At 47.6% G+C, this 13,872-nt stretch overlaps 1 protein-coding gene across 1 annotated transcript in view; it reads right to left on the reverse strand.

Moving 5' to 3' along the window:
• PDE9A (phosphodiesterase 9A) overlaps positions 1-13,408 on the reverse strand; it is a 50,912-nt gene extending 37,504 nt beyond the window's left edge. Inside the window, exons 1-2 of the mRNA XM_069785048.1 lie at positions 12,578-13,408; positions 35-105 (exon numbers count right to left, since the gene is read on the reverse strand). Coding sequence (XP_069641149.1) covers positions 35-105; positions 12,578-12,646 — 140 coding nt within the window. The 5' untranslated portion in view covers positions 12,647-13,408. The remainder of the gene's footprint in view (positions 1-34; positions 106-12,577) is intronic.
• Between the last annotated feature and the right edge of the window lie 464 nt (positions 13,409-13,872).

A 13,872-nucleotide genomic window follows, 5' to 3' on the forward strand; every position in this document is an offset into this window, starting at 1 on the left:
GTGAAATGAATGCTACAAATTAAGAGAGACCTACCTTGGTAATCCTGTTGCAATGCAGAAGAGGTCCATAATATCTTTGGAGTTGCAGTATTTACTAAAGATCACCTTCCAAACCAATCAGCAGCGGGGGGGGGGGAATGAAGAAAAAGAAGAGAAAGGACAGTTAGTTCCCACTGAGATATGAACTCTATTCAGGCATGAACTGGGCTAATTTTAAGGCTTATCCTACCATTTCAATTATCTGATTTGACTTGTGGGCTGGAGTATTTCTCTTCTTCTGTTTAATACCTGTGTCTTTTTCGATAAAGCAAGCAAGCTCTGGAGACCTAATTGCACTGTTCAGAAGTAGAGCAATAATGTATGTGAACTGAGAGCAAAAGGTTTCTCATAATGCAGTATTGCTGCAGGATGATAACAGCTGCAAATTTAAGGATGTAAGAGCCCAGATTTAGAAAGAAAACAGCCCAGATTTAGAAAGAAAACAGCCCAGATTTGGGGAGGTCCTTGGAAGGTATAAAAGGGCACTGCTTTTTGGACTACACCAGCTTAAGCTAGCTTTAAACTGAACAGAGGGGTTTTTCCCCCCAGGTTGTGCCAGATTTCCTGCTGACTATCAGGCTGTATCATTCCTGCTGTTAGGTCAGAGCTTGGACCTTGAATTACAAAATTTGCCACTGTTGCCTTCCCATGCCCTCAAACACCTCTTCACCCCCCTGCCCTTCCACACACGCCAGGCAGCCCCTATGTGGAGAAAACTGTTCGAGCGGTGCATCTAGGAGCGCAGCATCTCCTTGATCCCATTGCGATACAGCCTTCGATGACACGATCCCCAGACTCCTGCATCCGTCAGGACATGTGGCTGATGGTGCTCCTTGGTTGAGAAGCTCTTCTGCAGCCGGGGTGGGGGACAGAAAGCCTTTCTGTGTGCCTTTGATTGACTATGGTGGAGGCTTTGAACCTGCCGTGGAAATAAAATGCCTCATTGCAGTCAGGTCTGGCTCATCTTCTCAAAGCCAGGAACAACAAGGAGTAGCGGGGCTGGTTTGTCTGGGGGCTGCTGGTGTTAACAGGGTGGCCAGAGGCTGTGGGGGCCAGCTTGCTGTGGGGCATGGGGGGAGGTGGTTCTGTGGAGAGGGGCAGCTTCCCTGGCTAGTGCTGGAGCTCTCCTGCCTCGCACCCCCCAAGAAGAAATAGCTACAGAGCCTCTGGGTTCAGGATGCAGCAGCTCAAAGGGACTTGCGGAGACCTGATGGCAAAACTCGAGCAAGAAAGTGATAATTTGCAGATGAGGTCTGAGGCACAGGGAGATCAATGCCAAAAGTCTCTTCTCCTTGCAAGTGCCTTGCTGGAATCGCTGTTTTCCAACCCCCACAACCACTCGTAGCATCCCATATTCTCAGGCACAGTTTCTATTGCTGTCCATTGTGGGCACGGGAGGTGTGCATGCCCACAGATCAGCCTCAAGGCTAGTGACCCAGAAAATGAGGAACGTGTCCCCCGGGATGGTCTTCCAATGGTTTGTTTTCACTGCCTCGCCTGGTGCTGCCGGGAGGAGGCAGGGGCTGCAGGCAGAGGGAGCTGCAGGCAGTGGGGGCTGCTGCCACCCTCCCTGGATCGAGCAGGTCCCGTGTGTTCAGCAAGGCGAAGACCAGGCTGGAAAACTAACATGTCATCATCTAATTAAAGACTCTTCTGAAAGGCGTAGGTGCCAGGAGTTAATTAAGCCTGCAACCTCACTCCAGCAGCCTTGGCCTTCAAGTGCTTTAATCCCTAAATCGTAATAGCGTTGCAGTAACACTGTTCCCACGTGCGTTTTCTAAGGTGCCTTTCGGACACAAGGGGAAATCCCTTGCCCGGAGATGTCGCGTGGTGCCGACCCAGACCTCTGCCACTGGCAATGGGGAAGCCATGGGAGAGCCCGTGGGATGCTCTGCCAGCGAGGAGCTGCTAATGCCTGCTCACAGCTGGGGACATCGTGAGCCTGAGGTATCAGGAGAGTAGGGACAACACTGCAAGATCTGGCCAGCCTGACTGAGCCCTGTTGTGTGACGCACCGACACTTGAGCTGATGCTGAAGCAAGGCTTCAGACCTCAGTTTTCACCGGTGATGAGGAGCCCCCTTACTCTTGAGCAAAGCGTCAGGGGTTTTGTGGTAGAGAAGAGAACAATACTGGTCACCTCAAGAGGTGGCTGTGACCGACATGTGCATGCACACCCACCTTCCCTGTTTTCCGACCCAGATAAGATTTACACCAGGCAATATCTTTACTTTATAAAACATCAAGGCACTTGATTGTTGAGGTAGTTAGTAACTGCTGCCGGGGAAATGGGTGGGATTAATGCCCGGGTATGTTTTAAAAGCCTGTTTTGCCCAATGATTGACCCTTGGTTATTAAAATACAGCAGCAATCAAAGCAAGAAAACATACCCAGTTGAGTTCAGATAGGACTGAAACCCTGCTCCTAGCAGAACACAGCATCCTACCAGAGTGATAGCTGCTAAAATTGGCTGACAGAGTATTGGAGGGTACAACAACTGGTACATGCAGTAACTGAGCAGATGATGTTAATTGCGGCTGAACAGAGGGTAAAGGCTTGTGATGTGCCAGGAGTGCTATTTCAGGTATTGAGGTTTCTTATTCTGGAAATCAATTATTATTGACCAGGACAGATAATAGAGGAAAAGATTAAAAAGAAAAAAAATTAAAGAACATTAAAGGTAAGAAAGCCATCCTGACTCATAGAAAGTAGCAGGAGTTTTCAATGCATTGAGGATGAATTTTAATGCTTCCGTTTACTCCACGTAATAGTGAAAGAGTGGGAAGCAAAACAAAGACTGTAGATACTAGATCATAAGCTATCTCCATACGTGCTTTTTAGCTTTCCATACTTGGTATTTTTACTGAAGTTTGCTAAAAGTGGATTTGTGAATCACCCACCGCACTTTGATACTCATCTCAGGATAGTTGTCCTTAGCTGTTTGGTTTTTTTTTTAATCAAAGAGCATATGCTACTGAAGTTTCCTTCTGTTGCAACCTGCTGAGTTTTTCTGACCAGCTTCCTTCTGTTATAAAACAAAGCAGGTAGCCTCAGACCTTTCCCAGAAATATGCAATTGTTCCTGTTACTGTCTGCAGGTTTATGTTCCCGATAAAGTTGATGTCAGTTGTGCTGATGGAATACGATTGGAATGCATTTTGGAGAGATGGAGGACAGTACTGCGTACTATTGATGGGTCCAGCACAGTATAGGAATCCTATTTGCCTAAAGTCCATTATCATTGCAGGGACATTAGCAACATGAAGGCAATATAGTGACATTTGGCTTGCAGCCATACTTCAGCCATCTGGGACACATGTTTTCTCCCGTGGCCAGGGAAGATGGTTGACCTGCAGCTTTGAGGATAGGCAGCCCTGTTGGCACTAGCTGCAGAAGTGAGCATCTTACCCAGTCCTGGGCAGATGTCCATGCTTGGGCAGATGTCCTGAAGTCATTGCTGTTCAGCCTGGGTCTCCATGATGATACTTTTCTGGCACTGTTTGTGGGTCTGATCCAGACCCACAGTCAGCAGTGAGGGACTTCATGTCCCTTCAAACCTGTCTCATCTGTCTCTGACTCACAGTCATCATCTTGCTTTGGTCCCTGTTCGTATGCCTGGGTGGCAAGCCACTACTGCAACGTGTCTCACAGCACCTCACTCCCCGCATTAACGCCTGGTGCTGGAAGATATCACTGCTTAGGACGGGACTGAGACCTTGCTATGGAGCCTAACAGAGGCCAAAGACAGGAGACCGCAGCAGCTTCTACAGCTGTGGTAGTGGGCTAAGATCATGCGTGTATAGGGTACAGACAGGTTTCCCCATAACACGCATCAAAAAAGTGCATAGTCATGCAGGTCAGCACAGCCCAAAAAAGCCAGGGATGCAGCTCCTGACACACCTCCTACAAGAAAGAGTGGACACAGGGACTCCAATATTGCCTGGTGGTACGAGAGTCTTCTGCAAGACCGGTCAGCGCAAGACACTCAGTTGTCAGTGTCATTTCTGAAAGCAAAGGCAGAGCCAAAATCATGTGCAAGCAGAGTTACAGTAGTGATGCACCGCATGGGAAAGGGAAACAGAGGCCTCTCCTTCAGCTTGCAGCTTGATGACTAAATGCCATGAGGAAAATCAGCCACATATAAACCCCATTAACTGCATCTCCCTTTGATTTGTGCCAGGAGGAAAAGAATGTATTCCTCAAAAGTGATGCAGCATCTGCAAACAATTCATTTCCCCAGTTTGAGAGTTAACATTGTTTCATATTTCTGTTCTTGTTACTGTTAGCAAAACTTCTACTGTGTGTAGAAAAAAAAAAAAGCAGGAAAACTAGTCTTCCCTGAATGCTTAGCTTCATTGTTTCAATGAGTCTCCATCAAGACCAAGAAGCAGCCATTTGATTTAAGTGGGGAATGCTGTCTGTCTGCCTTGGAAAGTAACGTGAAGCAAAGGGGGGAAAAGCAGAATGAATAATAACTGAGGCTTTTTGGAGTGGAAATAATATTTTGATGAAGCATGCAGTGACTACGAAGTAGGACAGCGTGACTCAATGGGGATGCCTGGTTCCTGGCCCAGAGCTCACTTCTGTGGGACTGGTTTCTGTCCTGGAGACAGTTCTGCATTTTTTTGAAACATCTTCCTCTGAAATAAGGGGCCATTGTCTCTTAATCCATAGTATCCACCTCTGGTCTAGGACAAGGATTTTAAAACCCCTCTCAGAAAGATTAAGTACCAGAGCCCTGGTACTCTGGCTGGCTCTCCCACTCAGAGGAGCCATTCAATATTAAGGACTGTGATGGAGATATTACTAAGAGACCGTTGTGCACATACTCGGCAACCTACCAGTTTACAACTAATCACATTATATTTTGCTTTCAGATAGGATGGGTGAAAACACAGATTACAAATTCAATTTCTGTTCTATATTTGAGCCTCAGAACAGCTAATCCTCTCTGTAAACTGCAAACCCTGTCCAGAATGTTATCATGTTCTGATCTGCTGTTAGTAATTGGGTTTTCTTCCAAGAATTTAACTTGCATTTGTTTTTTTTAAGCTAGTAAAATTCCTAAATAAATAATGCAGAAATATTTTCAAACTCAGTGTACCCTCAGTTTCCAGTCCTACTTCCTTTTGCTGGTCTCAGCCTGCTGTGTTCAAGACTTTTAGCACTTGGTGATGTCTTTCATTCAGCTCAGTAAGCAATGTTCAGAGTCAGAGCTGAAACTGCGGAGTTGAAACAATCTAAAATTATAATCTCTCACAAATGAGATTGGAGGAGAGTGTTTCAGAAAAGAGTCTGGTAAAACTCAGTTATGTATCTTGTATGGACTGTGAAAAATGTTGCTGCTTCTGTAAGAGCAGCTTTCACAGAGGATTTCTGAATTGCTAAGGCAGAAGGCTGATGTGAAATTTTTCATTGTGATTTTCCCTGTCTCTTCAGTGGTCTTTGTTGTCCATGTAAAAATGAAGTAGGATCCAGAACTTTTAGATATCACTCTCTAAAAATCACTGGACGGAATTAATATTTCTAAATGTGTAAGCAACTAGGTCTTCCTCAAAAAATAGTGATAAATGACCTATCAGTCATAGTTCCCAATATCCAACAGAAGCCTTACCTAAAATCCTATATCTAAACATCTTCCAGGTTTCTCACTCTTTGCATTCAGATACAAGCATAGCGTGAGCCCAACTATATCCAAATTATCTGTCTATTTTCCACTCTCACACCAATTCACAGTTGATATTCAGAAAACCATTCCATCTATCTGAGCTTCAAATGTTGGGCGATATTAAAAAAAGTACCATCTGTTTGATGCAGTAGGAGCTTCTCTAAGACGAGAACAGAAAATAAGTGCATGTGTACATGTGCATGCGTGGAGAACAAAACATGAGAACCCTCAGCTGAGAATCCAAGCAAAAATGAAAGCTCCCCTGCGCTCTTCAAACACAGCTTCTGTTAGAGGATGAGGAGCATGGTCGATGTTTTACTTCCAACAGCCAGAGCTCTGCAGTCCTGCTGATTCACACTTACCTTCGGGCAGTGATGCGGCTTGACAATGTTCATTTCAACACAACACCTAAGCAAAATGTACAGGTGGGATTTGTCTGACGTAACTTCAACCATCTACAAGTTTGGCATCTCATGCGTGTCATTCTGCTAGACTCCCTCTCTCACCAGCAGAGAAAGAGGACAACTTCCAAAGGGTAAATCAGCCCACATGTCTCTGAAACCCAGTTTAAGATGGGATGAATCATCCTCTGGAGATACCACCCGCCTCCCCAGTGACTGCAAGGGAACCTGCGTGACTAGCTTAGCTTGGAGCAGTCATCGCTAACTTTTAGATGGCTACTGTTAATGGTTAAGTGGGGTGAATCCCATTAGTTTCCTGATTATATACATTACCCTAAAATAAGAAACAGGAGCTGCCAGACAGAGCTGACGTATCAGGATCCTGAGGCACATGGCTGTATGGTAAGTCACAATTCCCATCCCTATAACATCTCTGAATAGAGAGCTATGGGAGAAGAGATTTTTCTCTTTTCAGGAAAGAGAAAATGTCTACAATACACTCATACGTGTGACCCCCAGGGCAATCCTGGATGTCCACTGAGAGGGACAGCATGGCAGAGGCTGGGTCTTTCACTACGAGCAAGGAACGATCTCATTACTTTTTAGTTATTGGGGCTCATAGAAGAAGCGAGGTTACATTAAAGAGAGCCTTGTGTAACCTACTGACTGTACTAAAGGACATAATGCTGATATTCAGTCTTTCAGTGCTAATGATTAATGGCAGAATATAAGCAGGAACCAGCAAGGCTGATTGTGAGAGGCTGAGCTGACAGTTTCTTATTTTCTGCAGCAGACATAAAAGTATCTCAACCTTTGACAAATAACACAAATGTCTATACTCTGGCTTTTCTTAACATAAAAAGGGCATATGTTTGCTGCTAATGGAGTACTAAGTGCAATTAACCCTGTAGCACATTAATGCATTAGGCTCGAAATGTTTCGTAAGCTGGATAATAAGGATGCTTCAGCACCAAATGTCCTCACTAAATGTGAGTGAAGCTAGGCTGTTTGTTTCGAAACTGCTCACAGAATTAATGCCTGACATTACAACATGCTTGATAATATAGGACTGTTAGAAGGGTAATGTTAGTTAATGGAGTAAGGAAAAGCAGGTATGGTGAGAGGCCAGTGAAAGGTGATTTGTAGCCGTAAAAGTAAGTTCACTACAAAGGTGCTAGAAACAAAATGGTTTTGTCTTGTTTGTACTAAGCCAGAAGAGGTGTGTATGAGTAGCATAAGTTGCTACAGTCGGCTTGTGCGAATCCGTAGGTAATGCTAGCAGGAGAGTGTTAAACTTACACTTTGTCTTGGCTAATGTGAGCATGAACTGTAATAACTGGAATAGACTGCATGTGACTTCAGAAAGATAAACGGCAGTAAACAAGCCTTTCTGGGTGATGGGTATAGAAGAACTATGGAGCTATGCTGGAATTACGGAGCTGTGCTGGGATTGAGGTTTGGCCCCCTAAATGCTCTGAGGAGCCTTCACTGGGGAGGAAAGAGAGGCCTCAAGTATGACATTTTCTTTCACTTTCTTAAAAGCATGGGTTTAAGCCATTTTTACTCTTTAAAATGTTTATGTGCTGTCATGTGATGGAGTTTTAGGAACATGCTGTTCATTTCTTGCTGCTTTACAGCAAGAATATCTAGAAGCCGCCTTGAATTCACTGGGGCCAGCTAAAATCGGAGAGCCAAGGTTAGCCAGGACCACTGGCCAGACTCAGGCTGTGTTACCTTGCACCCTCCCTTACCCACAGAGATCTGCCAGCACTGAGAAAATGGCCTTGATTCCACAAAAACATACGTATGCCTCACCATGCTAAAGTGGGTTTTGGCATCGGCTTGTCCATGCATGGGAAGAACCTGCAAACACCCGCCAGGCAGAGCAGCCCCCCGGAGGTGTCCATGTCCCGACTGCCCATGAACACCCCCTCTGTGCACCCCTCGGATGGTTGGCAGCTGAAAGGGTGTTGCCCTAAATCCTCAATCCAACCAGACGGGGATGGGGTCCATGGGCACCGCAGAGCATGCTTGGCCTGCTGTGCTGCGAGAGTCACCGGGATGCAAAAATACTTAATCTCCTTGAACTGATCATCACGCCATTATTTTTCTGCTGTGTTTTGTTTTTAATCTGAATCCAGTCTGGTGTGTTAAAAATAGCATGGTGAGCTTTGGAAAAATCTGTTGGGTTTGCTAGAGTCTAGGCATTTATACCACAGTTGCTGTTGCTCTAATTAAAAAGAAAAGCTCACATGACAGAAATGATTCCTATGCACTGACGTTTCAATGCAATAAGCACAGCACCAAAATCCAGTCTTGGCGTTGTTCTGTTCTTTGTAGACCTCAGGCCAAGAGGAACAATGGCTGTAGATGGCTCAGTGTCCTGCTCCACAAGTCAGTACAGTAGACACCCAGAAAGGTTGAACTCAATACATTTCTTCGGGAAAAAAAAAACAACAAGAAGGTAATTTCTCTGTTTGGCATCCAGAATGACTCAGTAAACCAGAAAAATGACTCCAAAATTCTTTACTTGCTTTCTGAAGAGGATGAAAATACCACCCTGAGTAATTTCATAGAATCCTTAACAAAGGCGGCGGTCCTTTTCTTTTTTCCAGTTAGTTCAGGCTCTGTACCCCTCTGACTTTCCATCCTTGTTACAAATATGATGTTGATTAAGACACTGGAAACAGAAATCCTCTTGAATTAAGCATTTTTCTTGGAGGAACTCCTTACAACTCTGTAAGCAAAGCCACTACCCTGTGACATTTGAAAACGAGAGCCATGAAGCCACCCACCTGGGAATAAGGCCACTGGCTGGTTCGGCTCTGTTGCCATTTAAATCTCAAAGGTCAAAAGAAAATGTTCCCCAGTAGTTTCTTCATGGAAAAAAATTGGGCATGAGCTGGGGAACATTTTCTTGCTGGTGGATTTTTAATTGGAAACAGACTCAATAGGAATTTTTCTTAAAAACGTGGCCAAAGGGTTAATAACATCATGAAGGAAAATAGGACTCTGCAGCAAACCTCACTTCTCCGCTGGCAGGATGGGGGTTTGGGTGGGTACTGCAAAATCACCTTATCCTATATGAAACATGGCCATGGCTTCCCCCATCCCACCATCTTCTCCTTTGCCTGGCAGCAGACCAGGCTGTGGCAGGGGTGGGACACGGGGGTGTTTCACAGATGTGCTAAGCCCTGGGCATGTGTGTGAAGTACAGAGGGAGGTGTGTGTCCAGGCAAGTGGGTAATGAACTGCTGCGGGTCTCTGGGTGAGAGGATCCTTTAAAAATAAATAAACCAAGCAGCGCTTGTTTCCCCCAGGTGCGCATCCCCTTTATGTAGGTGCTGGATAGAAAGCGCATTACGCTGTAATTTCAGTTTTTAATCAGCTCCGAGAACAAGTGACCTCTTTGAAGCTGGTTTGCACAGAGCCCCAGTTGGGTGTGTGGCTGTAACGCCACGAAACCTTTGATCTTCCCTCTCCCGCAGCCCCAGCACAGCTGTCCCCTCCACCTCCTGCTTCACATTTGGCTCTGCCTCCACCAGCTTGGCAGGTGGCCACTCCATGGGAGATCCCCATCCCCTGCCCCTTGGCCGGGACACAGCTACCAGCAGCCCGAAGCCTTCCTCTGGTGGACCTGAGAACCAGCTTTTTGGGGATCTTGAGCTCAGGTGCCTGTGGGTGTACCAGAGTTGGTGTCTGCTGGGCTGGGTCGGGTCATCTCCTGTCCCTCCCAAAGCAGAGTCCTTGCTGCCCCAGCATGGGGAGATGCTCAGTCAACTCTGCCCACCGGAGGAGAGCCCGTCCCTGCGGTCAGCTTTGGTGAAGACCATGTTGTGCCTGCCCATGCCTCTGAAAGGTCAGTTTATCAAACCGTGACAAACGACTGGGAGCCTCTGCAGGCACAGGCAGGATGGGGACACGGGGAAAGGGCAGGAGCCAAGGAAGTTATGGAGGCGAGAGATAAGCTTCCCCAGTGTGGTGTAGGAGTGATGCACAGCAGTGCTGGGCTGGGCTCCCCTCTCCCCCCAGCCTCCCACCACCCCCCCACAGGAGGCTACTGGTGTTCATGGCACTGGCCTTGCAGGTATGGACCTGACGTGTTGGCCTCAGGTGTGGCTCTGCATTCAACCCCCGCTGATGGTGCCTCCTTTATTTCAATGACTACCGAGAGGGGCTTCAAAGCCAACAAACTCCTTCAAGGATCGCCGCGTCCCTTTGCCCTCCCTGCTGTGCCCCTCTGGACCTGCCGACACACAAACCTACTTAGCTTAATTCAACACTCCCGTTGCAGAGCGCTTTCAAGTGCTTTTCTGCAACGCGCAGGTTCCCGGGAGAGGTGACGCGGCTCTCTGAGCCTCGTTTGTCCTTTCATTTACCCTCGTGCCAAGGCAGAACGACTTCTCCCAAAGCCAGTAGCACATCCTGCGGCTGCACCAGTAGAAATTCAGGATGAGGCCGTGGAAACACAAAATTACCTGTGAGTAGTTGCCATCACAGTTAGCGGTATTGTGGGATGCCCAGTTCTATTGCACAACTCTGCGATGTCCAGCAAGCCGGTTGCAAGTTGGGGCTGAGCCCTTTCAAACTCAACAAGTACTGTTATAATGAAGCTTATACCTCATAACTGGGTTGATGAATAGCTTAGCATTGATTTAATGAGTTCCCTTCAGAAGCCTCTAATACTGCATTCCTTAGAAGATTAAGGGTTGGTTTTTATTTTTTTATTTCTAATGATGTTGTTACTGAGGAGGCATGAGAATCTGAGATATGCCCTGCTTACCCCTGGGTGAACCCCATTTACACAGCATTTTTACTGCAGGAATCCTTCCAAACATTGCACAGATGGAATTTCACATCTGACAAAAGAAACAGATAATGTTTATCGAGAAAAAAAAAACCTTAATACTGCCTGAGTTTGCATTTGCTTTCTCATGCGATTGTGCCTCTTCTGCATTTTTAGTGTCAAAAGTACTCTCCAGAGACTGTTTCTGAGACGTGTGGGGTTTTTTTTGTTTGTTTTTTTTTTTTTAAACCAGCATAACTGACAGACAATATGCTTTACCAACGTCTATGGGAACACTTGCCACCCTTTCAAAATACCAAAACATTGTCATACTGAACTGTAAAGATGCCAGGGAGCTCTGTACAAGCCTTGCTTCTAGTGGCCATCAGGCAACCAACTCATTAAGCTCTGGCAAAAAAGCAGCAGTGCCTTCTGCCCAGCAGAGCCGGCATGCTCCCACCTGCCAGGACGGAGGAGCCCACGGTGGCAGAGGGACCACCGTCACGTCTAACCCCCGAGATGGATGAAGAGGAGCAGCCTGCTGTGGGGAACCTGGCACAGATTTGGATTCTCCGAGGTCTTGCTCCTGAGGACATGACTTTCATGGTTGTGGCGGTCTCCAGGGCAGTGGCAGTGGGGACCGTAGGCAACAGAGGTGCGCACGGTGGGACGGGACTGTGAGTATCAGCTCTCCCTTTACCTCGTTTCTGCCATCACTCATACAGCAAAGGGGAGGGAAGGGAAAGGGTATATTTGCTGTTTCTTTTTAAAGGAGAAACAAAAGGCGAGGCTGGGTGAAATGAAAATTCTGCTCTCAAAAGAGCAGGAAGAGAGAGAGTTTTGAATTTTGCAAGTCAGAGTTTACTTGCTCTTGAGCCTCGCAGCGGTTCTCCAGTACAAAAAAGGCACTTGGTTTGTGGCCAAAAAATTGCTGACAAAAAGAAGAAAAAAAAGACTTGCAAAAACGCAGCGGCATTATTTCTGTTTAAAAGCAGTGGGCTGTCAGTTCGACAGTGTGCGAGCTCTCCCTTTTAGCCAGAATACATTTCTCCCACCGTTTTCCCTGTGCTGTGAACCGTGTTTAAGCAAACAATGCAGGCTAATGAAAGCGAAAGTTTTAATTAACGTTTATCATCATTTACGAACAACTTGGCAAAGGTAGCAGGGACCCCACAGCCCCCCGGCGATCCAGCGGCACACCCCATCGCACAACAGCCCGGCACCTGCCTGCCGTTCAGCTTGGCAGTAGGAAAATGCCCATCGCTAACCCCCTCCGCGGCAGGTAATCTCCAAATAACTCGGCACGCGGTGCTTTCCGGCTCCCGCTGCTTGGGTGAAAACCGTTCCGCAGGCAAAACTTTGTAAACACGTCGCAGCGCTACTCCGGGAGAGGAAGCCTGCACGGCTGCTAAACCGAGGATCCCCACACCATCCGTGAGAGCTGGCAGCACCCAGCGCTCCCCAGCTGCCAGCCCCCCCTTCCCCTTTAAATAAACATCTGTGTACAAAGCAAAAGCTGCTCAAGATCCCCCCTCCTTCCCCTTAAAAAGAGATTTGAAGCCCGCAACGGCACTGAATGCAAACACGCATCTAACTCGCGTTACAGAAATAGGTCGTGCAGCAAACACAGCCCGCAGCCGCTGCTGCGTCCAGAGACGCTACTTTGTGAAAAACAGCAAAAGTACCTTTTGAATTCTTCCATCAATATCCAAATAAATACACTTGGGCCGGTAAGTTGAGGAGGCAGATCCCATCTTGCTACAGTTGGGCTTTCACTGTACTTTTTTCCAGTGTCAAACAGAGCAGAAAATAAGGTTTATCCTACCACGCCGAGCCACCGCTGCCTGACAGTTTGGTGTCCCCGCTCTTCTGTATCCCACTGTACTCTCATTCTGGGAAGGTCCCTCCTCTAACATGCATGCATTTTGCTGTGCTTCTGTCTCTCTCTGCCACCTCCTTTTAGTTTTGCTTCCCTCCAAATCCAGCTGCCTCGGACAGGGAAAGACACAGGCTCCAGATGCTGCCTGCAAGTGCCCTCTCGACTCCCATAGCAACAACCCCTCTCGACTTTAGGGCTGAGAGCTGCTGCCCTGACCCTGGGGCCGACCAGCTCCTCTTACACACAAGACCAAGTGACATTTATCCCCCGGGGGGGGCTGGGGAGGGGAGAAAAACCTTCATCAGGGTGGTGAGAGATGTCATTCATTTTTATGCTGAAATAGGACTCTAATCATTAATTAGTGCCGACCCTTCTGGTGAGCTGCCCGCACCCTGCAAGCGGTGTGAGAGGCTCCCAGCTGTGCCCTGCGCTGAAGTGTCCTTTCAGACACCCACCGCAGCCAGGGCTCAGACCGTCTCAGCCCAAACTCAGCAGCTTAATTTCCACATCCCTCCTGTTATCATTACAAGGATGGAAAGAAAAAGCAGCAGCTTTTTTTTTTTCCCCCTGTAAGCTCCAGAAGCATGAAGAAAGCGTAAAGCCCATGCTCTCGCCCAACACCATCCGTGCCACCCCCGGAGCGAAGGAATTTGTCATTTATCCTGGCAAAGGCGTCTCCCATGGGAAGGCGCAGCCGAAAACCGGGAGGGAGCAAAGCATCCGATGGTCGATTCTCTGAGCGGATGCCAAATGCCATCTGCCGCGGGTCTGTGCTGTGCTGCAGTGCCTGTGGGGAGCCGAAGCCGCGGCGGGTGATGCTCCGTCATGGAGAGGAGAGAGCTTTGGAGGCAGCCGCTCCTCCGCCCTCGCAGGGGAGAGGCTGTTCGACGGGCTGCAAGCACGTACAGCGGCTGGAAACAGCTCAGCCTGCGAGTGTTAGTTCTCAGTGTTTTCTGAGGCTTCTGATGGAAGAGCTGCAAAATTGTTTCCCAGCTTCTTTTGCGCCGCAGTCTGGGAGAGATGGGCTTGCGGCAGCAGGGTCGGTGCCACCTTCCCTGCCCACCCCCAGGCCTTCGAGCGAGACACAACTGACCCGCAGAG

Source organism: Haliaeetus albicilla, chromosome 6 (assembly GCF_947461875.1).
Source record: "Haliaeetus albicilla chromosome 6, bHalAlb1.1, whole genome shotgun sequence".
In the NCBI taxonomy this organism is placed as follows: domain Eukaryota; kingdom Metazoa; phylum Chordata; class Aves; order Accipitriformes; family Accipitridae; genus Haliaeetus; species Haliaeetus albicilla.